The sequence below is a fragment of the Heptranchias perlo genome, chromosome 19, assembly GCF_035084215.1.
Source record: "Heptranchias perlo isolate sHepPer1 chromosome 19, sHepPer1.hap1, whole genome shotgun sequence".
Taxonomy (NCBI): domain Eukaryota; kingdom Metazoa; phylum Chordata; class Chondrichthyes; order Hexanchiformes; family Hexanchidae; genus Heptranchias; species Heptranchias perlo.
The window spans coordinates 26,632,114-26,659,849 of record NC_090343.1 but is presented as its reverse complement, the minus strand read 5'-3'; the positions used below and the strand labels follow the sequence as shown (position 1 = coordinate 26,659,849).

At 42.0% G+C, this 27,736-nt stretch overlaps 1 protein-coding gene across 1 annotated transcript; it reads left to right on the top strand.

Annotated features, from left to right (window-relative positions):
• Positions 1 to 307: 307 nt before the first annotated feature.
• nsfl1c (NSFL1 (p97) cofactor (p47)) lies at positions 308 to 27,522 on the top strand. The gene is made up of 9 exons (XM_068000540.1): positions 308 to 446; positions 4,581 to 4,678; positions 6,463 to 6,534; positions 8,504 to 8,669; positions 11,989 to 12,081; positions 13,286 to 13,395; positions 15,245 to 15,382; positions 25,004 to 25,168; positions 26,896 to 27,522. The coding sequence occupies exons 1-9, from the start codon at positions 342 to 344 to the stop codon at positions 27,056 to 27,058; spliced, it is 1,110 nt and encodes a 369-aa protein (XP_067856641.1). The 5' UTR covers positions 308 to 341; the 3' UTR covers positions 27,059 to 27,522.
• The last annotated feature ends 214 nt before the right edge of the window (positions 27,523 to 27,736 follow it).

Here is a 27,736-nt window from a genome sequence, read left to right as displayed (position 1 = left end):
ATGAAATCACACAAATTAGTACACTTAAATCACTTGTTCCTTTTAAGATGTTAAACTGTGATGATCTTATTGCAATTCTTATATCGTTTATTAAATTTGAGAATAAATAATGAATTATTAGTAAGCAAATATCAGAAAAAGTAACTACAAGGACAATCTAAATGTTTGGAACAGTTTTATTTATATCACAGTATTGCACACTACCAGTGATTACTGCATTTATTGGGACGACTCTTTTCAGCTCATTATATATGCAGTTGCCGTGGGTTTTATTCGTTTTCCCCGGAACCTTTGTGCGTGAGTTTTTACGTGGGCGAACAGCACGGTTGTGACACGGGAAGATGGCGGCGCCGGAGCAGGAAGCTATTCGTGAGTTCGTGACAGTAACAGGCGTCGAGGAGGAGCGGGCCCGCTTCTACCTGGAGTCCGCGGACTGGGACCTGCAGGTGAGGTCGGGACTTGGGGGAGGGGAGCGTGGCTGCGGTCTAAGTCTCAGCTCTGCTGGTGCCGGGCTCAAGTTTGGGCCTGTGGCAGTGTCCCGTTAAATGGCACCGGGTTACCGCGGTTCCCCCTGAATTTGATCCTGCTTTGGGGCCGCAAAATGCCGGCCTGGCTCAGCTCCCTCCCCTTTTGGGTTGGGCCGGGGTTCGAGTAGTGATTCAGCAACTTTTAGCCGCAGTGCGGGAGCCAGGACGGAGCATGCATCAGGGGGACATCTGGGATCAGTGAGTCAGTGGCCCTGGGGTGGGTTATAGAGGAGACCGTTGCAGATGGAAAAGAGCTGGGTTCATGTCCCGTGAACTATATGCCCAATGTTTTCTGTCAAGTGTCGGATACAACTAAAGGGCTTTCATTGGCCCATGTACGAGGTCCATGACCAGGCTTTAATGGTAGATTTATTTTAAAAGGTGGAAACTTTTGGAGGGAGGGCTCGAGTCTGCAATGACCCACCACACAGCATTTTGAGAGGGAATCAGCCTTGTTCTTAAAAGCTCCTGACTTGAGGACTTTGATTACGGAGTTGGTGACCGGTAAGCCTGGTACCTGGCAGTGGACTTGAATGTCTAGAACATCAAGGTGACTGGCACATCACCAAGCTGCCTTCCACCATGCAAAAGCAGGTATCTATCATGTAACTGATGATAGCTTGGGATGACAACTATTGGAAGCCATCACTCAAATGCTGCATGAGCAAACACATACTGATCAAAACAATTCAAAATCATACAATTCAAAAGGGGGTGGAGGAACACAGAGACCTGGGAGTATATGTGCACAAATTGCTGAAGATGGCAGGGCAGTTGAGAAAGTGGTTTAAAAAAGCATATAGGATCCTGAGCTTTATAAATAGAGGCATACAATATAAAAGCAAGGAAATTATGATGAACCTTTATAATACACTCGTTCTGCCACAACTGGCGTATTGTGTCCAATTCTGGGCACTGCACATTAGGAAGGATGTGAAGGTCTTGGAGAGGGTGCAGAAAAGATTTGCTAGAATGGTTCCAGGGATGAGGGACTTCAGTTATGTGGATAGACTGGAGAAGCTGGAGTTGTTCTCCTGAGAACAGGGAAGATTTGATAGATGTGTTCAAAATCATGAGGTGTCTGGACAGAGTAGATAGAGAGAAATTGTTCCCATTGGTAGAAGGGTCAAGAACCAGAGGACGCTGATTTAAGGTAATTGGCAAAAGAGCCAAAGGCGACATCAAGAATCTGGAATGCACTGCCTGAAGGCAGTGGTGGAGGTGGATTCAACTGTGGCTTTCAAAAGGGAATTGGATAAGTACTTGAAGGAAAAAAAATTGCAGGGCTACAGGGATAGGGTGGGGGTGTGGGACTAGCTGGATTGTTCTTGCAGAGAGCTGGCACAGGCTTGACAGGCCAAATGGTGTCCTGTGCTGTAACCATTCTATGATTTCCAGGATTTGGCCTGTAGCTAACTTAACTAGATTGTATTGTAGAGAGTTAAGAGGTGCAGCTGTAGCTCTCCACCCCCAATTGTTGGATCACAGTTTGGTGTAGTATGGTGACTATGAACTCAAGATATTTTATGGTGTTGCTCATCATGCTGCTTGGGGAAGAGGAGAAATTCCTGGATACCAACTGTCTGCCTAGCAAGGGCTCAAACTGTAATTGTCCAGTAACTGTCCTCCTTGATGGGGTGATAAGCAGGCTCTCTAGGGATGAGCTGGCTTCAAGATGATGTACTTGGCAATGGAAAATTGGAACCAAATTGATCCTTGATGGCAACTTAATCTGCTAACTGAACCAGACAGGTCCACCAAATTCCAAGCCACTGTTTAATGATCACCTAGCTGACTCATTGGGACATGAAGGGAAATTCCTGTCACTGGGACTCGTACCACTCCGTTCCAGATAACCCCACAAGCAAATACCTTAAATGGGTAGGGTGGTCTTAACCAGCACGAAGCTTACAAGTGTTCTGCTTTTAAGCTGTGTAGTTAAACTCCAGCAACACCGAATCGCCCATTTGGGAAGCTGTTCAGGCTTGGTTGTTGCCAACCTTCACTGAAGCTCTCTGAGCTTAAGTGAGATGTGTCCTTTTGGGGAGAATACAATCCATATTAGGCAAACAGAAACTCAACGTATATGGATTACTCAGTAGTTTGATTTGGATGGGTTTTTGAGTGGGTCAGACACGCAACTGACCGAAAACTTGAATGTGAGAACAGAAATGTATCCCTATAAAACAAAGTCCTAGGTCATGATGCAATTATACAAAGAATAAATAGAGAATGTTATGGAGGGTTCTATTGGAGGTTTTCAAAATTATGAAAGGTTTTGAGGGGGTAAATAGTGAAATACTGTTTCCATTTTTAGGCTACTCAGTAACGAGGAGGTATAAACTCAGGAATAGCACAATGAAAGGGAAACTGCAAAGATTTTTGTTCACTCAAGGTTATTAGAACATGAAATGTTTTATCATCAGTGGCTACTAAGGCAGATAACATATGTTAAATGGGAAATGGATAAGTGTTTGAAAAGGGAAAAATAAAAAGATACATGAAAGAGAAATGGGATTTGAGACAATTCTAGTTGTAAAGCGCTCTCTCTCTCTCTCTCTCTCTCTCTCTCTCTCTCTCTCTCTCTCTCTCTCTCTCTCTCTCTCTCTCTCTCTCTCCCAACCAACCAAATAGCCTCCCTGTTTGTTGTAATTTCTGTGATTCTATTTAATAAATGGTGAAAAGAAATTAAACTTTAAAGAGAGAAGACCGAGGAAGCTTAAGGGACAAAATTGAATAAAATGAGAAAAGCTGCCGCTAAAAAGATTTAGATTGAAGAAAATGTGGTAAAAGCAAAGAGCAATCAAATTAGTCTGATGCAGACCATGACTGTTATCTGGGACCATAGAAATATATTTCAACTCTTAAATTATGCTCCATAATGTTTCATAACATTCCTGGTAATGTAATCATGCAGAGCTGTCCTCACAACGACTGGGACAGTGACCCACAGAAATGCAGTTCCTTGGTGTTTTAGTTGTGTTACTGTGTATGGTAAAGGAAATTATTCATCTGAAGGATTGGGAAGTTTTAGACAGTTTGTGAACCAATACATTAAAAGCAAAATTGCACCATAACAATCTGAGAGTCAGTCCAGTTTCATTCAGAATGGATACCACTTCCCTTGCTGAGCCAGAACTACATGTTAATTTCTGACATACCTCTTGCTCCAGTCCAAACCCACCTACAGTGCTTGCCTGTACCTCTGTAGGCATCTGCTACCTTCTCGTACCTCACTCAAATGGCTATTCTTCATCTGTTAGTCTAGAAAGCCAATATCAGTAGGGTTATTTGACTGTGGGCAACATCACAGTTAAGCTGTCTCTTATTCTGACGCAATGTCCACACTGTCCAGCAAGAGTCACTGGATAGTGATCAGGAGTGGGAACCCTGGTTGAATTTTCTCCTTGCTGGCCTAGGACACTGAGGCCAATTGTAGCATCTGCCTGCCATCACCTTTGGCTGAGATCAGCTAACCTGCACAGACTGTGAATTGATTCTGTGACCTTCTGGTTTGTATGCACACTGACTTATCAATTGAACCTTATGAGGATGAATCATCAAATCTTTATAGCCCTGTTTGTTAGATGTTAATCAGAGCCTTTTTTTGAAAGAAGTTTGATTTGGTATAGACAATGCACATATTCTTGAGTTCATTTAATTAATAAATAGATTCAGATTTGGCTGGGGCAAACAAAGTGCAGCAGTGGTGCTGGAGTCTTTTCCAACAATCGGGAATAGTTACGGTATGCTTAACATCAGTTGCTAATATGCTGATTCTGATTATTGCTGCATGTTTTCTGAACATCAGACAAGATACAGTGCAGATCAAGGACATAAAATTGATAATCTAATCACTTTGCCTCCATTTGAAATAGCTGTCTCAAACACTCTAATGGGGCTATATGGCCTCCAAGGTTCTGTGGGAGCTTGCCGGGTCTGGATGCCGTTTTTAAATTAAGACTGAAATTAGATATCCTGTGCTACCACAACAAAGTTAATAAGATGCTCCAAAAGAGGTATCCAGTATCGGATGTTTCTGATTGTTTGCAGCTCGCCCTGGGCAGCTTTTACGAAGAAGGTGGTGACGATGATGTCATAACTCTTCCACAGCCTGAACCCAGCTCAGGTTCCAAAACTGTGGCACCAAGGTGAGGGCCTTATGCTTGTGTAAGACTCCATGTGATTCTTAGTGCTTTTTCCTCCCTTGTTAGTCTCCTCTGTCCTCTTCTTAGCTGTTGGTACCTTGCTGGGATATTGATCTGCCATTGAATCTGGTTTTTGCCCATCTTGGTGTGAGCCCACACAGTGAGTGTTGGCAGGATAACTCTCGTGTCCAAATGTATTAATTTCCAACACTGGACGGTGACTGGGAACAGGAACCTTGCATTTAAATGGCCCACTAAAACAATATGTTTCACCCCTGCACTATAAGCCTAAAGTTGTTGGGAAGTAGAAATATCCCACTGGTGCAGTAAATGATTCTTGTCTGAGATGAAAATTAAAATCTGTGATTGAGGCAGAGTAGAGAATGTTTCACGCTACATCTAACCCATGCTATACCTGACCTAGGTGTACTGTTTTCGAACAGTGGCTATCAAACATTGAAAAAAATATTCCATTTCCCTCAACACTGACATTTCATTTTGATGAGTACTAAAAAATAAAATAAAACAAAAACTCAGGCTTGGCATAGGAGCTATTCCATCCCCTGAACATGTACTCTACATCTATATGTGCACATGCCACTACCTAAGTTAACTTTTAAAACCTTTCCCAATGCTGTGTGGTTTTTAATTTGTTTCCAAATTATGTTATGGCCGGCCTTTTGATTAATTACATTCTTGAGGCTGAGTGTAACAATGCTGCTGCCCACGATTTATTTCCAACACTTGTAGAACCAAATCTATTTGTTGCATTTTTTTTAAATAGCTAATAAAACAAAAGCTCATTGTAATGTAATTGGCTGTGTGTCTCCAAATTATTGTTGGTTACTACAGGTATGCAGACCCTGTAAAAATATTCCCCGATTTACACATGGTTTGTAAGTATATTGACGTAAGTGGGAATGTTGAGGCAATTGATTATTGCATTTCCCTTTATCTCTGTTTCTTATATATTGGCATTTTCTGCTTGAGTCCTCTTTTATTCCATCCCAGCTTTTACTCTCTGCTGCTCAGTCTTCTGCCTTAGATGTTATATCCGGAAATGGCTTTAGCATTTCTGTTTGTGTGCGGTGTATGGGCCATGATGCAGTGAATCCTTTTCAACAACAAAAAAAACAATCTCATCACTGGGGAATTGTCAGTTACCATGCTGGATGAGAGCCTTCTGGGAAAGTGGAACAGTGTTTAAACCACTTCAACATAAACCTGAATTAATCTGTATCTGAGGGCATTGTGGCCGTGTGTGAGGCTAAATGATTTGACAGTTCATCCTGTAATGGATCTAAAAGGAAGTGAATCGGTATTGCTTTGGGGTAGATTATGTTTACACTGGAGGACTTAAGGGCAGTAGAAAGTCTCTAGTGTAAATGCAGACGTCATGAATCGGCAGCGAGAGAAATGGTGTCCTGGTGACACCACCGTAATCATGTAATGTGTTTTAGTACAGTAGCATGCTATTTAATAGTCTGCACCTGGTACATTTTGCTGCCGATCTATGTCAGATTAAATCTGTTTACTGACTTATTTTTAGATTTCTGTCTGGCTCTGCTTTAAACGCATCATCAGATTATTCTTTATTGCATTATAATCCAGTGTTCTGTGCCCTAGCTAACTTCCCTTCCTCCTAGGAGGAAGGGCATTTCTTCAGTTAAAGAAGCATATTTACTGTGATTATACCATAAAATTATTTGATAAAATTGAATGCAAATAATCAGGTGAAGTATCCTTTACCTAATCATAGTAATGTGCCTCCTATATTTAAATTACAGTGATACCCGAGTAACCTCATTCAGAGATTTGTGGCATGAAGAGAAAGATGATGAAGAGGACGAGGGCCAAAGGTCTGCAGATCGATCAATTTCTCAACTAGAATTTTGTCATACTCTGCGCTAATGTTTTTTCATTATTGGAACACATCAATGTATTTTTTCATGATGATGTGACTTTCACACATGTGAGGTACAGCCAGTCGACACAGCTGTACTCTATTCCTACTGAGCTTGATACACGATGAGCAAAGATGTATCCAACAGTCGAGTAAAATGTACATTAGAGAATGAAAGCCTTGGTAACCTGCTCCAATTCTTTACTGTCTGATTTTAACTGGATTATGGCCTGTGCTACCTGCCCCCGCCCCCACACCCCCCCACCCCCACCCACTTGATTCCTTTCATTTTTTTGGGCTGCTACCACTGCTGAGTTTTACCAACCTGATGGTTATTATTTACCCGATGGGGTCCTCTCCCTTATTATTTGTTTAGAGCATGAAGTCAGACAACAAAAAGTAGTCACTTAATGTAACTTAAAAGTTTAACTTAAAAGGATTAAACTGGCCCATTTTGAATATGGATTGTTGTGAGTTATCTGGTTGGAGACTTTTAGGATTAGGATCTGAACCATAATAAGTTGGCAGCTCTGAAATATGAATCAAATATTGATGTGGGCTTGCATGTGTAGAGTCATTGAATTATCAGCCAGATTGCTGCAGGTGAGCAGAGGCTGCCTAGCCAGGTGGTGTTTGTGCACTCTGACACAGAGCAAGGGAGAGTTGAAATTGGATTCTTCTTGCATACTTCTTAATACCTGGTTCAGACATTTTTGCACACATCATTCTCAATTGCTAGCCGTATGAGGAGGAAAAAAAAGATCAGGAAATATACACGTGTAGTCGTGTTTGATTTGACAGGCCTGAATCCAAACTCTATTCAGAGACACGGTGCATGTCACTTTGACTAACAACTTTCCATTTTGTTTTTGTTAATCCCTTTCTTTGAGGAAATAGCAATCAATCTTTAGGTCACTGTGGTCACCACGATTCCAAACCATAGGTACTTTGGCTTTCCAGTTTTCCCTTGTAGCCATGTAGAAGGCATTAATTAACATTTTTTTTCCTTCTCTTTTATGGGGCCTTCAGAATCATGTGGGGCTATTAACTAATGCCGGATTTGTTCTCATTTTATTGCCATGTCCCACTGTACATTCATTTACATGTCAATATTCCTGTTGTATTCTATGTCTTTATATACAATTCCATGATTGTGCAGTTAGAGCTCCTTCCTAGTGTATGCAGCAGTGTGAAGCCTGAGATACATTGGTTTGGGATGATTTTTTTAAAATGTGTTTAAGCAGAGTCTTTGGCCCACTATCTAGTGTGGTGTGTGTGGGGGGGGGGGGGGGGGTGGGGAGCGTGCGCGCGCGCGGAGGGGTGGTGATTCAAATGTCTAATAGTAACGAGCATGTTGTGGGACTTCAGGAGTTGGGAGCCAACACCCTTTTTATACAATAAGATGTGAGTCCCAATTTTAGGTGTGCTGTTGTACAGTGACTTTATTTTTTTTTAAGTATTTGAATTTTTTAAAGACCATTCATTAAAACCGCTGCTTTATTGAGTTAAAAACCTGAGAAGTTCAGTAGTATTTTTAGTTTTATTTTTGAAACCCTAGCTTAATGTCCTGCCCTACACAAGGGAATATGTTTACTGTACAGTTCTGGAAATTATTTAATACTGAGATTCAATGCTTACTGTGTACTTGTGCAAATATGATTTTGTGGCACTATTAATGCATTAGTTAATCCTATAATAAGCAAAAGTGATTATTGCATAGTGTCCCGTTGTTAGAAATGGTTTGATCTATCACATCTGAAATCTAAAGTACCACTGAACAAATTGTACTGAAAGAAGGAGCTGGAATTGTTTGTTTTATACCATACAAATGCTGTTTTCAGCCATATAGTACTGAAAACTTGAAGCAGATTGAATGTTTCCTAGAGCCATTAATAATGATTGTATGTATGTTTATTATTTTAAAGGTTTTATGCTGGTGGTTCTGAAAGAAGCGGACAGCAAATTGTTGGTCCTCCAAAAAAGAAGAATTCTAATGAAGTAGTAGAAGATCTTTTTAAAGGGGCGAAGGAACACGGTGCAGTTGCTGTTGAGCGAGCTGGCAAAAGCCGTGGAGAATCCAGTAAATCTAAAGTATGTATGGTATTAAAAGCCTCCAAGCTGGGTGTTAGGGTGGATTGCAGGCCTGTGACTGTCTAGCCTGTCATCGCAGTAACTGTATAGCTATATGCTGATTTCATAGTGATAATCAATTGTATCCCAGTGTTAGGATGATTATAGCCCAGGCCCAAGTACTCTGCATTTCTTCCCTGCCATTTTTTTGTTGTTGCTCAATCCCCAAACAGCTTTTCCCATTATGATTGGATAGGAACAAATAACCTGATGTTTCCAATTTGACTGTGAACTGACATTTCTTTTATTGAGGGGATATTTTAAATATTTAAGAAGTTTATAGAGATATCTCCCAATCGTGGACAGACATGCCACAGAAACTATATTCTAATGCAGAATTTGATTAGTACTGCTGCTGAAATTTGCCTTGAGGTGCCACAAAGTTCCTAGGGAGCCTAACTAGTAAGCTGTTCTGTTATTTGTAAGCAATAAAATAAACAACTAGGCTAGATCATCAAAGATATTTGAGTTAAACTTGTAATGAATTTTGAAGTATGTTTGTGTATCTAGTCTTTTTTATCCTGAATGCTTTTCTTCCCAAAATAGTGTTGGTAGGCTTTCCATTGTGACACTCTCCCAAGCTCTCCAATATATCATAGTAGGTACAGCACAAGAGGAGGCCATTCAGCCCATTGTGCCTGTGCCAGCTCGTTGAAAGAGCTATCCAATTAGTCCCATTCCCCTGCTCTTTCCTCATAGCCCTGTAAATTTTTTCCCTTCAAGTATTTATCCAGTTCCTTTTTGAAAGTTGCTTGGGGGTCGTGCAACTATTTAGCATGGAGCATAAAAACTCCATTTCATCCAAAACTCTGCCTGCATTCTATCCCACACTAAATTTCACCCCTCATCACCACTGTCCTTACAGATCTTCATCAGCTCCCTGTCCACCAGTCTACTGAATTCAAAATCTGCAGCTTCACCCCACCCTACCTCTGTAACCTCCTCTAGCTCTTTGGTCCTGTGATTTTGTGTTTCTGTGCATCCCCAACTCCTTCCACTCCACCATTGGTGGCAGAGCCTTTAGCCATCTTCGCCGTACTCTTTAGAGCTCTCTGTAATCCCTTCCTATTTCTGTATGGATTTTAAAAGCTTTGAAAGGATGCCCTGAAGTTGTGAAAATGCTATGTTAATACAAGTTCTTTTTTATTCTTTATTGCTTGGCACCTCATTCTGAAGTGCCTTAGAGTCATAGAGTCATTGAAGTTTACAACATGGAAACAGGCCCTTCGGCCCAACATGTCCATGTTGCCCAGTTTATACCACTAAGCTAGTCCCAATTGCCTGTACTTGGCCCATATCCCTCTATACCCATCTTACCCATGTAACTGTCCAAATGCTTTTTAAAAGACAAAATTGTACCCGCCTCTACTACTGCCTCTGGCAGCTCGTTCCAGACACTCACCACCCTTTGAGTGAAAAAATTGCCCCTCTGGACCCTTTTGTATCTCTCCCCTCTCACCTTAAATCTATGCCCCCTCGTTATAGACTCCCCTACCTTTGGGAAAAGATTTTGACTATCTACCTTATCTATGCCCCTCATTATTTTATAGACTTCTATAAGATCGCCTCTTAACCTCCTACTCTCCAGGGAAAAAAGTCCCAGTCTATCTAACCTCTCCCTATAAGTCAAACCATCAAGTCCTGGTAGCATCCTAGTAAATCTTTTCTGCACTCTTTCTAGTTTAATAATATCCTTTCTATAATAGGGTGACCAGAACTGTACACAGTATTCCAAGTGTGGCCTTACTAATGTCTTGTACAACTTCAACAAAACATGTCAACTCCTGTATTCAATGTTCTGACCAATGAAACCAAGTATGCGGAATGCCTTCTTCACCACCCTAGCCACCTGTGACTCCACTTTCAAGGAGCTATGAACCTGTACTCCCAGATCTCTTTGTTCTATAACTCTCCCCAACGCCCTACCATTAACGGAGTAGGTCCTGGCCCGATTCGATCTACCAAAATGCATCACCTCACATTTATCTAAATTAAACTCCATCTGCCATTCATCGGCCCACTGGCCCAATTTATCAAGATCCCGTTGCAATCCTAGATAACCTTCTTCACTGTCCACAATGCCACCAATCTTGGTGTCATCTGCAAACTTACTAACCATGCCTCCAAAATTCTCATCCAAATCATTAATATAAATAACAAATAACAGCGGACCCAGCACCGATCCCTGAGGCATACCGCTGGTCACAGGCCTCCAGTTTGAAAAACAACCCTCTACAACCACCCTCTGTCTTCTGTCGTCAATCCAATTTTGTATCCAATTGGCTACCTCACCTTGGATCCCGTGAGATTTAACCTTATGTAACAACCTACCATGCGGTACCTTGTCAAAGGCTTTGCTGAAGTCCATGTAGACCACGTCTACTGCACAGCCCTCATCTATCTTCTTGGTTACCCCTTCAAAAAACTCAATCAAATTCGTGAGACATGATTTTCCTCTCACAAAACCATGCTGACTGTTCCTAATCAGTCCCTGCCTCTCCAAATGCCTGTAGATCCTGTCTCTGAGAATACCCTCTAACAACTTACCCACTACAGATGTCAGGCTCACCGGTCTGTAGTTCCCAGGCTTTTCCCTGCCGCCCTTCTTAAACAAAGGCACAACATTTGCTACCCTCCAATCTTCAGGCACCTCACCTGTAGCTGTCGATGATTCAAAAATCTCTGCTAGGGGACCCGCAATTTCCTCCCTAACCTCCCAGGATACATTTCATCAGGTCCCGGAGATTTATCTACCTTGATGCGCGTTAAGACGTCCAGCACCTCCCTCTCTGTAATATGTACACTCCTTAAGACATCACTTTATTTATTTCCTCAAGTTCCTTGAAATGTTTCTACGTTAAAGATCTTGCTGGGACATTGCAGCCAAGTCTGATCCTCGCCCAATACATGGGTACTTACCAACCAGATATGCTGGATAAAAGATAAGGAATGGGCACCCAGTATTTATTTTTATATTCTACTTTCTCCTCCTCTTGACCCCCTTTCAGTCCAATACTGCTAAGGTCAATTGTAGCACCCCACTTGCAGCTATCTTAATGTGGACTGGAATTGAACAGTGCTTTACATTTCCCTACTATGTCACTAGATTTTCCATGTACAACTTCTTGATTCCTTGTGTATTGGGTGAGTTTTGTTAATAAGTTAACCCTCAGTTTCAGTTTTACAGGTGATGTGAATCTAATCTCCTTTTGATATGGCTGCTGTAATTTAGTGAAGAAGGCAGACTTCCAAGCTGTGAAACTTTTTTTTTCTTTCAAAGCCATTTGCTGGTGGTGGATACCGTTTGGGAGCAACTGAAGGAGAGCAGTCTTCGTATGTTACAGGAGAGCGGAGATCAGAGACAGCACAAGATGTAAGTTTTATAAGAAGGAGTATATTGGCTTCAGTGTAACCTAAGTTTCTGTTTGACCAGAGTGAAAAACTCAAAAGGTTATGAATCCGTGGAAGTAAGTGTCATTATTTTTCAATTTAAAATGTTATGAATAAACAATGCAGTTTAAACAACACCGCAATGTAATAACATATGGATACATTTGAAACACATTGCTAGTAAGTCTGTATTTTTTGATCTTGGCCTATCTAGACTAGATGACCCTTTGAATCATGAATTTCCTTTGAAATTTTCTATACGCTGATTCATTTTCAGTTCAGCCACTTGCATAATTTTAATTTTTTTTCCATAATGTCACAATAATAGGTTGATACTGCAGTACTGTAATGCATATTTCAATGTTTTAAAAATTTCTCTGAACAGTTAAGTGTTCTCCCCAATTTCAGAACTGGCAGGTATTTCCACATAGTGTTTTTTTTTGTCCTCTCGATGTGGGCAACACTAATAAGACAGCATTTATTACCTATCCCTTAGTTGTCCTGAAGATATTTATAGTCAACTGCATAGTTTGGCTTTGAGTCACATGTAGACCAGACCAGGCAGGCCCCTCCCTGAAGGAGTGAACTAATTGGGTTTTTGCTAGCCCAGGAATTCTCAGATTTAAACCCATAATCTATGTGTTGCTAGTCCACTGCTATAACCTCAAGGTTATCGTACCCCTCTAAATAGAGGAGAGAAGAAACTTGTTGATTCCAAGTGCACTTCCGTTTCCTAATCAATAAGTAACTTCAGAATGAATAATGAAACTTTCTATAAGGCATTCAGAACTTGGGGGAGCTGATGGTTATTATTTTGTATTCAGTTTGATTCACTTTATAGGAAATGTAAATCTAATGAGTAAAACAGTAAGTGACCTTTTCTGAACTTGCATATCAAATTAAACTTAAATACTTGCTTTGTTTTATTTCCAAATTTATTGCTCCCACTGTTTAAAATAGATCAGATATTGTCAGGAATGTTGCTGAGAGTCAGCCCGTTACCTCATCGGGGGAATAGGGCAGTAACATAGCCGTCACAATAAATTGAAGGTGGGATTTTACACCTGTGAATACTGGCAATTAGAGATGGGATCAGTTTGTCTGTCAGAAAATAACAATGATTTAGATTGTACTTTATTTAAAAAAACTACACTGGATTCCAGATCTTTCTGAATGTTGTTCAACAGGTTCATGTTGTACTGAAGCTTTGGAAAAGTGGTTTCAGTGTTGATGACGGCGAGCTTAGAAATTACACTGACCCTGCCAATGCCCACTTCCTGGAAGCCATCAGGCGAGGGTAAGTTTCACATGTCTGGTTAAGAATGGCTACGTTGGAATTTAATTGTATGCTGTGAAGTTTGCTCTTGGTGTATCTTTATTTGTAGCCAAAGTAACTCGTCTAAGGTGGTTGGTGCTGGATAAATTCTAGCTACAGGAGTTAAATGTATTTAAATCTGACCATTATGTCTAGTAAAAACATGGGGAAAATTTGAGTTGCAGAACTGGGTTGTTTGTTATGCAACTTTTTGTAAATATGGGCCATCTAGTGGCAGTAAGTTAATGCATTTTCTTTGCATTTCACTGTGCTGCCACTGGAGGCATTAATTAATGCAAGCCATGGTTATTCCACAACATGATTCTTTGAATCAGCTACCAGAAGTGGTAATGCGCACTAACTGAAAACAGTGCTTATTAGTCTGATGTTTATGAACCAAATTTATTTGTTAAAATTTTGAAACTCTTTCAATCAAGTGCATCTCGAAAAGGAATTTTCATTCCTTTTCAGAATAGTGCATCCCCTATGATGTCAAATCTGTTCCATTATTTTACTGTAAAGAAGGAAGCAGCAGTTTGAAACAAATAAAAATGACCAATTCTAGCAAAATTCTTTCTAGGGGTGAGGGGGTGGGGTATCCTCAAGTGCGAGGGAGGATGACTTTTGGTCCTCAGTTTTCCTTGTCAGGACAGATCTTGTCTTGAGTTTAGTTCTCGGCGCCTTATCCATGCTCATTTGTTCCAGTCGTCTACTGCGGGCTGTGACTCCATCTGTGAAGCTTTAGAGCTCTCTCTGACCAGCAATATCCATATGTTTGGGTGAGAGGCCGGAATGATTGATTGCTCTGCTGTAGATTGAGCAAAGTATAGTGAACCATGATCTCTCTTAAAGCTCTTCTTGTATTGGATTTATCTGCAACATATCTTGATTTAGATTTGCGGAAGTCTGCCATTCGTGGTAAGAACCCTGTGCTCCCAAAGATCTAAAATATTCTCTGTTTGAGAGAGGGAAGGTGCCAGCCCACTGCACCTTACATAGGTGGCTACCTGTTATCAGGAAAACTTAGGCTTCTGTCAGAGACAAAATATCTAATAAATGTTGTGCAACCTGTGTAAATTCAATGGTTTATTGTCAATCCAGTTAAGAGTCTACAGCTCAAGGTACTCTGCTGTGGCAACTCACCTGGCTGTAGTACTATTTGACCTCCAAGCAATGGCATTGGAGCTTCCACACGGTAAAGCAGCCTTCAGAATTCCAGAATTCTTTTTGACATTTAATTTTGTCTTAGAAATTTACAATGCTAAGTCTATTCTTCCTGAATGGCAGTTTCAGTACTGTTGATGATTAGAGTTCTAACTGCATGGTTACGACCAAGGTTCTGGGATTCTAGAACAAAAGGTAAAACTTTTGGATGATCCAATTTATTCTGGACTGATGGTAGACTATAGGTAATTAGCTTATTCTATTCTGGCAACGGCCACTCTCATTAACAAATATTAGGCATCTTCTGTCAGGGAGTTACTTGTACCATTCACCATGTATTTTCCAAACATTATTGTTTTGATCCACCTGCCGAGGCGAGTGCATGCTTTCGCGCATTAGTACTTTGAACTGGTCTCTCACTTAATATCTACAATTCCCACTTCCTGGTTATGTTGGTGTCGGTGTTGCAGTGCAGCTCATTTGAATTCAGGAGGACATTAAAGCTGCCGACTCTCGGGGCAATTCCAAAATAATCCTGTTCAGAAATTAAAATTTTTATACTACACATGGCGCATTGAGTAAAACAGAATAACTTCCAGTTTTTTTTAATGTCGATTCACATTTTATTTTACATTAGAATGAGTTTCTTTTATACTGCCATTCACAGTGAGATTCCACTGGAGCTGCGGAGATTGGCCCGAGGTGGGCAGGTGAATCTGGACATGGAAGACCACCGAGATCAAGACTTTGTAAAATCAAGGGCTGCGTTTAAGGCTTTTGCAGGAGAAGGACAAAAATTGGGGAGGTAAATGTAACTTGCACAATTATTTTAAAAAGTCAATAATTTAAACACCTTTGACCACCTGTGTAGGATCTAATTTAAATGCGATTGACCATGTTGTTGTTGAGTGGAGTGCTAGGTATTTTGGTGCCATGTCCTTTTTACTTCTGGGAATTGGTCAACCTTCTGTCGGGCTAGAAGGTTGAAGTGAAACTAGTTTGATTGTTAATATCTAACTACCCATAATGTAGAACTAAACTGTCAACCTTGCACTGGTTGGCTTTACAAGGATGATGGAAATTGATATGTCAACCAGTGCATTTGGGCTAGGTGTTCTACTGTATTGAGATAAAAGAAATCCTTCAACTCACAACTCCTTTTATTCTATTCAATTAGTTACTGATGTAAGCAATTTGTTTTTAATGATTCTTGACTCTGCCCAAAATTTCTGAACAATTCCTAACAAATGTTGCCAGCATGCTGATGTTTACAACAACAACTTGCATTTATATAGCACCTTGTAACGTAGAAAAATCACCAAAAATGCCTGAAACGTAATTAAAAAATGGATGCATGTAAGTACCTGGGTGCAGCCCTGTGAAGATGAGGGATGCAGGTTCAAACTCGCAAAGAGCTAGACATTTTTCTTCTGAGAGGGAAATTTAGCACTTTGGGGTTTGCTAAGGGCTCTGTTGGTGGTGGAACAGGATTAAAGTTGCTCATCGCTTTCTCTGTTGCCAGTCTGTGTGTGGGGGCTTCTGAGGGAAGACAGATGATCTCCGGGACTGGTTTTGATCGCCTGAGGGGGTTGGAGAGAAATTTTCCAGAGTACTTTTTCCCTTATTGGCCCTGGGTGTTTTTTCTCTGTTTGCCTCTCCCTAGTGATTACATGGGGGAGAGGAGTGTTTAGTCATGATACTCTGGCCATCATTTGTGTGGGGAAGGCTGAGTGAAAATAAAAGGCTGCTGAAGGGAGATCAAGTTTGCAAATTTCATATGTAGCACATTGTGCCATTTTGGGAAATGTAACTAACCACAGTGGAGAAACTGAGGATTAAAAACCTGCAGTATAATGTTATACGGAACTGGAGTTCCTTTGTACCATCTTTTGTGCAGTGTGAAATCTGCTCAAACTTTAGCACAGGCTGCTCTCCATGAATTATTGTCAGAAACATAATTGAGAATGAAACCAGCTTTCACAGGAAGAAATATGTTTAATGTAGGAAACATTGTAACCATTATACAACCCATTCAATTGGCTCACATTATATTTGGATCACCTCTGTTACAGTAGTCTTCATATTGTAATGCCAATAAAATCTAGAAAGTATTCCAAATCCAATTTCTCAGCAGCATTGATGGAGTGCAGAGTTTAGCATGTTTGCCAGTTTATATGGAATGAATAATTATGCATAAAATACCATTTGCACTGAAGGAAAACAAAGGTCTGTTTGACATCAGGCATTTGCATTTCTAAAAGTTTTTCTCCAGTTTCATTTTTGTCAGGGAGATTAGCTTATATACAAAAGGACACTGACAATCTGACAAATTGCAATGCTTTATTACAGCTATAAAACTGTTTTTTGCACTGTTGTTGGTTGACATAATATGTATTCAGTTGAGTGTATAAATGTTGCTAAATTATAGTCAATACTGTTTGATATTTGAGATATTTTATCACTAAGTTTACTTTCAAGAGGAAGTACTATCAATACTTCTTTAATGCCTACCCTTAAGAAAACTAATTATGAGGATATTTTCCTTTCTGATGGGAAATATTTAATCTGCTTTTAGTCTAAATGAGTCACAACTTCCTTCACCTGAACATAAGAACAACCAAAGTCGTCGTCTTTGGCCCCACCACAAACTCTGCTCCCTTGCCACTGATTCCATCCTCCCCACTCTGACCACTCTTTCAAGCTGAGCCTGATCTGCTGTTCATAACTTGCAGTCTTGATGTTGTGTTCAACCTTTAAAACCCACATCCTATCTCTCACCAATACCTCTTCCACCTCCACAACATCATCCACCTTTGTCTCTCTCTATCGCTCTATCTATCTATCTATCTATCTATCTAAACCACTACAGTAACTTCAGCTTCTCCAACTCAGCCACATGTATCCTGTCTTGCTCGCTCATTACCTCTATCCTCACTGATCTACACTGGTTTGCAGTCCCTCAACACATTGGGCTGGATTTTTCTGTCAGCGGCGAACGAGTGGCACCCGCCTTTCATTAGACGTGCACTTGCTCATAGGCTTTTGCACGGCAAGTTCCTCTCATCGGGCACTCAATCCAACGCAGCGCCCTCTACAGAGCATCTGGGACCTGTGTGAACGGGGCAAGCAACTGTGTATTTCCCTTAACCAATCAGGTTGAAACATGTTAAATAGCCATGGAGAGACTGAACCAGGAAGTGTAAGCAATGTCAAATCAGGTACAAAGATAAAAGAGAGGAAAAAAAAATAAAAGTACTTTTTTTTTAAAATGTCCAACAACAATTAAAATCTGAAGGAATGAGACTCCACAGTTGTAAAAGTTAATTTTCAGTGCCAGAGAGGTTGTTTGGCAGTCATTAAGACTTACCACGCTGTTAAAAGGGTGCTTAGAATTAAAATGACTTGACTTACCATTTTTGGCTAGACTAGTTCGTATCCATAAGATCAGTGCAGGAACTTCACGCTGTTCCATTCATTTGAATGGAGAGCCAGCCGGCGAGATGCCATTCTCACTCAGCTTACGGGGGATGGTCGCAACTGGTACAGCAATTTCCGCGTTTATCTGCGCATGTGTGATCGCTGGAAGTTGCTCTACCATTTGCACAAAAATAACAGTGAGCCCGGTAATCCTTGTCGATTAACTTCTCCAGAACCTTGCCCCACTCTATCTCTGCAATCTTCTCCTGGTCTATGTCCTCTTTGGAACATTCCATTCCTCTCATTCTGGCCTCTTGCGCATTCCCCATCTTTTATACCAAAGTTGGTGGCAAAGCCTTCAGCTGTCTCGGTCCTACTCTCTGGAGCTCCGTCCCCGAATCTCTCAACTTCTCATGTACCTTTAGCAAATCGAATCAAAAATCTATCTCTTTTGTCTAAGCTTCTTATCATCTCTCTTAAAGCTCCCATCCTGGAATAGTGTCCATCTGCTTCCATTTAGTTATGAAGCACCTTGGAATGCTTGCCTATGTTAAAGGCACTATATAAATAGAAGTTGCCTCTGCTTATCTCCCTTTCTCGCCCCGGTCCAAACAAGCTGTTCCCACACAGCTCCAAAGGAAGTCCAGCTGATCAGTTTCTGTGCTGTCAACTCAATACCAACTTCTCCAGTGACAGAAGATTGCCCTAGAGCCTTACCAGCACTTCTGACTGTGCCCCGACTCGCTCTGCACCTGCGCTTTAAATTTCAAAAGTGGAGAACAATAGGCATGGCAGCATCGGGGAGAGAAAACTTGCCATGGCAACATTGAATAGAATGTGGAGCAATAGGAACTGCAGTATTGATGAGAGCATCAAATAAATCAGGAGGTAAGGGGGTCGGGGTAAGAGAGTATTAGCATTGGACAACTATTGGAGTTGGAGGGGTGCGGGGGGTATTGAGAGAGGGAGTTCAGTGACAATATCGTGGAGCGGCATGTTATGGATTGGGAGTTATTAATGGTAGCATTGGTGAACACGGGAGGGGTATGGGGCAAGAAGGAACTATCATTGGAAGCATTGGAGAGAGCAGGCAGTTTTGGTTTGGAGGAGGGAGTTATCATTGATGAGCATCAAAGATAATGGAGAGCAGTAGGTGATTACAGCATCAACCAAAGCACGGAATTAATCAGTAGCAGCATCAGAGTGGGTGGGAAGTATTTGGGGTTGGTGAGGAAGAGAGGGAGCGATCAGCGGCAGCATCAGGGATGTGGTTATCAGTGGCAGTGCGGACATAGTGGATTCAGATCTCCCAAGCTCGGATTCAACCTCAATCATTATGGCTTTCCATGGTGCAAGAAATTCTAATCTGTTGTATGTAGCCTGCTGCTGTCCTGGCTTCAGCACTCAGACTGAGGACCCAGACTAGGCCCTGCACCACTAAATGCAGAGACAGTAACCTGATGTGCAACAAAAAAGCCTGAGGAAAAACCAGTGTGTTCAGCTGAAGAAGATAAAGAGCAGCAGGAGGGAAAACTGGTAAGAAATAAATAGAGAACAGGTTAGTTGGGGGAGGAAGCAGAGCAGGTTAGCAGGGAAGATTGAATGTGAGATATTAGTGGCATAATCTTTGCTATGTCGTGAAATGAGACAGCCTCAGGATCCAGGGTGGGTAGTAAGGAGCGACAGAGCAGGAGAGAATGGATTTTTCTTTTTGATCACACCCCTCGTCTGCACGCGCAGAAGCCTCCATTCTGTAGCTGCCCAAAAAGTTAGATATAGATAAGGGAGGCCATTTGACTCGTGCTTCTATAGAAGCACACGATCTTTTTCCCTTCTCTTTCTCCACTCCCAAGAAAAAAACACAGCATCTAATTTCCTATTAAATGATTTGAGTGTTTGCCTCCAGTACCCTACTACTTATAAGATCATTCCAGCCGTTAGTCACACTATGTGTGAAGTGCTTCCTTAAATCTTAACTTACCTTTAACAAGTTTGTACCTGTATCTCCTTGCCCTGCAGTCGTAATATAACTTGAAATATTGCTTTTGATTTAACCATTTCTGTTCCACTTTGTATCAAATGTATAAGGTTCCCTTGCATTCATCATCTTTTCAAGGCAGAAGAATCTTGAGTTTTTCTAATCTTTCCTCACAACTCAGTCCTTTGACACAGGGATCAGCCACTTGGCCCTTCTCTACATTGTTTCCATGGATTGGATGTTTCACTTGTGCCTCAGTCACCAGAACTGAATGCAGTACTTGAAGTGTGGTCTGTACATCTTGAACATGATGGTCTCAGACTTGTACTCTATTGACCTGACAATAAACTCGTTGTTCTGTTTTCTTTGTTTGCTGCTATCACGGCCAGATATCCCTCAGTCTCTCTCCAGTTTGTTTGATGACGGCAATTATTAATTATCTCCCTTTTTTTTATATAACACCTTGCACTTGCCTATATTGAATTTTATTTGGCATAGTTTTGCCCCCTTTCAAATTGTCTAGGTCAACACTGTCCAATAGAAACCACTGACTAGCCACTAATGTGGCTACAGCAACACAGTTTTAGCCACATGCACTGGAAAATGCCTTACATGCTACAGGTAAATGTACTTCACATATCTATATTTACTTAACAAACCATTAAGTGCGAACTTTGAGGTCTTTCTCATTCACTTAAGTTTGGAATTCTGGCATGAATTTATCAGACACAGCACATCTTAGTGCATCTTCTAGGTCTTTGTCCAGCAGTTGCAAGTGGTACTTTCTCAGCAATCACTGATGAAGTCGATGTTGATTCGCACAACAAGGCGCACCAGACCTACGCCTGTTCTCCATCTAGAACAAGATTGGGTTCTGTTTGCCCTTTGCCATGATGTGCCCTTTTGGGGCTGCTCGTTACCGGTTGGGCTTACTTTCTCTGCTGGCTTGGAACCGTTATTTCAAGCTGACCACGATGACCACTCCCCTCGCCATATAATGTTACTCCATACTAATTCTTGGCATGTATTTACTTATATACTCAATGGTATGTTCTTAACGATTTTCCATTAGTCCTAACTGGGGTTTCTTGAAGACTGCCACTATATTCATTGTTTACTTAAAGTTGGCCCTTTTAAACTTGTATACCTGAGGATTGCTTTATCCCAGATCATGTCAAATTTAATCGTGTTATGGTTGCTGTCACCCAGGGATGCCACTACTTCTGTTCATATCTGGGTCACTTGCTATTACCAGATAAAGATGCCTCTCTGATCTTTCTGTCTACATATTTTTGTCTTTTCATACAATAATCTGCCCTTTTTGCTTTGGTGGTCTGTAGCAAAACTAGAGCTTTCTTTGCTCCTACTGCGCTACATATTTCCAGCCAGAATAGTTTGTTGGGAAGCATATTCTCTACCAGTGGGTATTGTACCTCGCAGGGATCCCTGATGTATCGAGTTATTTTGCCTCCTTAGCCGCCTATTCTGCCCTTCGTGAACATTCTTGATCCATGTTTTTTATTTGTTCATGGGATGTGGCCGTTGTTGGCAAGGCCAGCATTTATTGCCCATCCCTAATTGCCCTTGAGAAGGTGGTGGTGAGCTGCTGCCTTGAACCGCTGCAGTCCGTGTGGTGAAGGTTCTCCCACAGTGCTGTTTGGTGGGGAGTTCCAGGATTTTGACCCAGCGACGATGAAGGAACGGCGATATATTTCCAAGTCAGGATGGTGTGGGACTTGGAGGGGAACATGCAGGTGGTGGTGTTCCCATGTGCCTGCTGCCCTTGTCCTTCTAGGTGGTAGAGGTTGCGGGTTTGGGAGGTACTGTCGAAGAAACCTTGGCGAGTTGCTGCAGTGCATCTTGTTGGTACACACTGCAGCCACGGTGCGCCGGTGGCGAAGGGAGTGACTGTTTAGGGTGGTGGATGGGGTGCCTATCAAGTGGGCTGCTTTGTCCTGTATGATGTCGAGCTTCTTGAGCGTTGTTGAGCTGCACTCATCCAGGCAAGTGGAGAGTATTCCATCACACTCCTGACTTGTGCCTTGTAGATGGTGGAAAGGCTTTCGGGAGTCAGGAAATGAGTCACTTGCCTCAGAATACCCAGCCTCTGACCCGCTTTTGTAGCCACAGTATTTATGTGGCTGGTCCAGTTAAGTTTCTGGTGAATGGTGACCCCCCCAGGATGTTGGTGGGGGATTCCGCGATGGTAATGCCGTTAAATGTCATGGGGAGGTGGTTAGATTCTCTCTTGTTGGAGATGGTTATTGCCTGGCACAAATGTTACTTCCCACTTATCAGCCCAAGCCTGGATGTTGTCCAGGTCTTGCTGCATGCGGGCATGGACTGCTTCGTTATCTGATGATTGCACAGTGTTCAGTTCCATTCGCAACCCATCAGCGAACATCCCCATTTCTGACCTTATGACGGAGGGAAGGTCATTGATGAGGCAGCTGAAGATGGTTGGGCCTAGGACACTGCCATGAGGAACTCCTACAGCAATGTCTTGGGGCTGAGATGATTGGCCTCCGACAACCACTACCAGCCACTGGAGAGTTTTCCCCCTGATTCCCATTGACTTCCATTTTACAAGGGCTCCTCGGTTCCTTCACTCGGTCAAATGCTGCCTTGATGTTGAGGACAGTTGCACTTTCCTTACCTCTGGAATTCAGCTCTTTTGTCCATGTTTAGACCAAGGCTGTAATGAGGTCTGGAGCCGAGTGGTCCTGGCGGAACCCAAACTAAGTGTCGGTGCGCAGGTTGTTGGTGAGTAAGTGCCGCTTGATAGCCCTGTCAACGACAACTTCCATCACTTTGCTGATGATTGAGAGTAGACTGATGGGGCGGTAATTGGCTGGATTGGATTTGTCCTGCTTTTTGTGGACAGGACATACCCTGGGCAATTTTCCACATTGTCGGGTAGATGCCAGTGTTGTAGCTGTACTGGAACATTTTGGCTAGAGGCGTGGCTAGTTCTGGAGCACAAGTCTTCAGCACTACAGCCGGGATGTTGTCAGGGCCCATAGCCTTTGTTGTATCCAGTGCACTCGGCCGTTTCTTAAAATCACGTGGAGTGAATCGAATTGCTGAAGACTGGCTTCTGTGATGGTGGGGATATCGGGAGGAGGCCGAGATGGATCATTCACTCGGCACTTCTGGCTGAAGATGGTTGCAAACGCTTCAGCCTTGCCTTTTGCTCTCACGTTCTGGGCTCTACCATCGTTGAGGATGGGGATGTTTACAGAGCCTCCTCCCCCCGTTAGTTGTTTAATTGTCCACCACCATTCACAACTGGATGTGGCAGGACTGCAGAGCTTTGATCTGATCCGTTGGTTGTGGAATCACTTAGCTCTGTCTATAGCGTGTTGCTTCTGCTGTTTAGCATGCATGTCGTCCTGAGTTGTAGCTTCACCAGGTTGGCACCTCAATTTTAGGTACGCCTGGTGCTGCTCCTGGCATGCTCTTCTACATTCCTTATTGAACCAGGGTTGATCCCCTGGCTTGTTGGTAATGGTAGAGTGAGGAATATGCTGGGCCATGAGGTTACAGATTGTGCTGGAATACAATTCTGCTGCTGCTGATGGCCCACAGCACCTCATGGATGCCGAGCTTTGAGCCGTTAGATCTGTTCTGAATCTGTCCCATTTAGCACAGTGGTAGTGTCACACAACACGTTGGATGGTGTCCTCAGTGTGAAGACTGGTCTTTATCTCCACAAGGACTGTGCGGTGGTCACTCCTACCAATAATGTCATGGACAGATGCATCTGTGACAGGTAGTTTGCTGAGGACCAGGTCAAGTAGGTTTCCATCATGTTGGTTCTCACCACCTGCTGCAGGCCCAGTCTGGCAGCTACGTCCTTCAGGACTCGGCCTGCTCGGTCAGTAGTGGTGCTACCGAGCCACTCTTGGTGATGGACATTGAAGTCCCCCAGCCAGAGTACATTCTGTGCCCTTGCTACCCTCAGTGCTTCCTCCAAGTGATGCTCAACATGGAGGAGGATTGATTCATCAGCTGAGGGAGGGCGGCAGGTGGTAATCATCAGGAGGTTTCCTGGTCCATGTTTGACCTGATGTCGTGAGATTTCAAGGGGTCCGGAGTCTATGTTGAGGATTCCCAGGGCTACTCCCTCCTGACTGTATATCACTGTACAGCCACCTCTAGTGGGTCTGTCCTGCTGGTGGGACAGGACATACCCAGGGATGTTGATGGAAGAGTCTGGGACGTTGGCTGAAAGGTATGATTTTTTGAGTGTGGTTATGTCAGGCTATTGCTTGACTAGTCTGTGGGACAGCTCTTAATTTTGGCACGTCCCCAGATGTCTGTGAGGAGGACTTTGCAGGGTTGACTGGGCTTGGTTTGCCTTTGTTGTATCCGGTGCCTAGTGGTCCGATGCCAGGTGGTCCATCTGGTTTTATTCTTATGACTTTTTTTTAGTGAGATTGTACAACTGAGTGGCTTGCTAGGCCATTTCAGAGGGCGATTAAGAATCAACCACATTGCTGTGGGTCTGGAGTCACATATAGGCTAGACTGGGTAAGGATGGTAGGCTCCCTTCCCTAAAGGACATGTATGTTGTATTTGTTCGATCACAGTTTATCCATGTTTCTAAGGCCCCTATCATTGCCATAGCTCCAACTGCCACAACAGCCTTGCATTCAGCCATTTTGTTGGAAATGCACCTGGCATTTGTGTGTGTAGGCTGTAAGGTCAAACCTATGCATCAAAACATGCCTTTCCTTGCTTGATTTTTTTCTGCTATTAACTGCTACCATTTTTTTTGGTGGTGGATGATTACAATTAGGCTTTGTTTTGCAACATTTGAGGTCAAACCTTTTTAAGGCTGTTATTTTACATGAAATGCTCTTCATATTTTGGACCATGTTTAATAGAGTACACTTGCAGCTGGTTTCTGTTTACTCCTCACCCCCTTGTCTCAGATATACTTACTGTTTCTGCATTAGTATTGGTATTGGTAAGGGGCCTTGAGTACAATTTAGGGAAACGGACCCTATTTTTGTTTCTCTTTCACAGTGCCACACCTCAGCTTGTCACTACAACTTCTCCAGCACAACAAGCAGAAAATGAAGCAAAGGCAAGTTCTTCTGTTGATGTAAATGAATTGCAACCGACCACCAGTATCCAGATACGGCTTGCGGATGGAGGACGTCTCGTTCAGAAGTTCAATTACACGCATAGGTAAGATAATGGAAACCAATGTCATTTTCAATATAATTCCCTAATTTCAGAAGGGAATTGACATTGTTAATTGTCTTAGAGCAGCCTGCGTATAAGAAATATTGCATTCTGTTAGTTTCCATGTTATTGAAATAGCTGCTGCATTATAATACACAAGTGCTGCAAAAATGTTTACAATGGGAAAACCTTGCAACAACAAAACTAAAATAGGAGAGAAAATGCCGTTTCCTCCTCTCCTAAAAGTGCTGACTTTTACTGGAGTATAGTTCAAAATATCACTTACCCTTCAGAACCTTGTCCAAGGCCCATTCTTTAGCTGTGAACCGAGACTTGAGTGCTGGGCTATTCTATCATGAGGAGCATCATTTGATCATTCCTCACCTGATGTCCACTCAGCACATATCATTATAAATATTTTCCCCTCTGTCCCTTGAGCTCTGAGGCCAGTAGTAGTACCCCTATCACCACCTGGGCTGAGATCAACTGACTCAGCACAGAAAGGAAATTGAATCTGGGACCATTTTGGTCTGTGTGGTTCAGTAAATACATTTTTCAAGCAACAGAGGAGGAGCATAATTCTTTGGCCAAGTTGTTAGGATTGCACTCTCAGTAACTGCCCCCTCCCCTTTTCCCTTTAATAAATATCATTTGAGAATTGGACAAGTAATTAACCACAACTAATTGTAAAAAGGTTGTGCATAATATCCTCCAGAGGTTTTGTTTTTATATTTGAATGGGAAGAACCACAAACTAGGTTTCTAAACTTGACAGCTGAAACTAGAAAGAAAATAATGCTTGTACTTATATGGCAGTTTGTCAAAGCCTGTCAAAGCACTTAACATAATAAATTGTTTTTGAAATGCAGTGACTCTTTTATGGTAGCCATTTTGGACCAGCAACATCTCTCAGTCTTCCCATGAGGTGAATGATGAGTAAATTTGTTTTTGGTGATGCTCCCTGAGGAAGGATTGTTGACCAGGGCACTGAGAGAGTATCCTGATCCTCTTCAAATAATGCAATGGGATCTTCATCCGCCTGAACAACTGGAACAAGCAAACAGCCCCTCTGTTTAACATCTCATCTGAAGGACTTTACATCGAAAAATTTAGCATACTCTCAATACTGCACTGGAGTGTCAGCCTAGATCATGTGCTCACACATGACACTGGGTGCCTTCCGATACCTTCCCCAATTGGCCATTATTGTGTCTGAGCCATAGACGGTGAATGTTCAACCACAATGCGAGGGTATTGGAACTGAGCTCTGTCCATATCCTTACCCAACAATCATAGATCTCCACTTTTCCAGCAAGCATCACTGGAAAACGATCGGAAGAACCCCCGGCTCAATTTGTGTTGTTTTCTTCCCCTCTGTAGCCGGGGTACTGAAGTTGGTTGCAGCAAACCCTTACTACTGCTCCAGTTGAGATCAGCTAACTCAGCATAAACTTTGATTTTGTGGTCTGTATACATCAGTCACTCACTGGATTAAATTCATTGAGCCATCAAGTCAGCGAATCCAGTGGAAGGGAAACAAGTGCTCATCCTGATTTAGATCACATCCTGGATTTGTTGATACAGTAATAAACTATATCAGGAGCAGGTTAATCATGGTGGTATGTTCTCTGGAAATTTTAAAGAATTCAATCTGTACAGAAAACCTGGGATTTGTTTTTAATACTGGTTTTTGAAGAAACTTAACTGGTGTGTGTATTTTTTTCTCAACAGTATTCAGGATATTCGACATTTTATTATTGATGCCCGTCCGGCTCTGGCATATACTCCTTTTGTGCTGATGACCACCTTCCCTAGTAAAGAGCTAACAGATGAGAACGAGACCCTGAAAGATGCCAATTTGCTGAATGCTGTAATAGTACAGAGGCTGAAATGATTGCACTTCTCCATCAAACCTCATGTTTGTGGAGTATTTGAACTGTTCGGACTTTCCATTAGTTTAACTCACTGGTTGTGATAAATTGGACAAAATGCTTTTAAATGAAACTGTTTACCCTTAGGGTTATTCAAGTTATAACATGTGAGCATTCAGTTACACAGCTTTAAGCGTGACTTTGTGATATAAACCCTAATTGCGTATTTTGATTTGTAATTTTTTTTGCGGTTTTTAAGTGAAAATATTATACATTAAAGTTCAAATCCACAAATATAAGTTGATGCAACCCTACTAACTATTTTCTTGTGACTGCTATTGTATTGGGGAAGGGGTTGTAGCTTGATTGAAAATTTCATTCTAAAAATCAGTTTAAATTTAAAACATTCTATGTTTGTGAAATGGGTCTTGTACCCAGCATTGTTCATTTTGTACACTACTGCATCGAATGAATAATCTGAGCAGAATGTTATCGTGAGTTTTATTTTCAGCCTGGATAATGTCTTTCCTTGCTGCATGATGGAACAGTTTGCAAAGGTGTTTTTCAGCACATTGTGGGTCAAAATTCTGGATGGAGCTGCTTCCCTTGTTCATCAGAAGTATCTTAAAAAGAGGTTCAGTAACAGTTAATATTTGGAGAGCTTATCCTTTTCTCCTGTGCCTGTAATTACCTCAAATCAT

Coding starts and splice junctions, on each gene's coding strand:
- nsfl1c (XM_068000540.1), top strand. CDS start 342: ATGGCGGCGCCGGAGCAGGAAGCTATTCGTGAGTTCGTGACAGTAACA. Junction 12,082..13,285: donor GATCAGAGACAGCACAAGAT/GTAAGTTTTATA, acceptor GTTGTTCAACAG/GTTCATGTTGTACTGAAGCT. Junction 15,383..25,003: donor GAAGGACAAAAATTGGGGAG/GTAAATGTAACT, acceptor TCTCTTTCACAG/TGCCACACCTCAGCTTGTCA.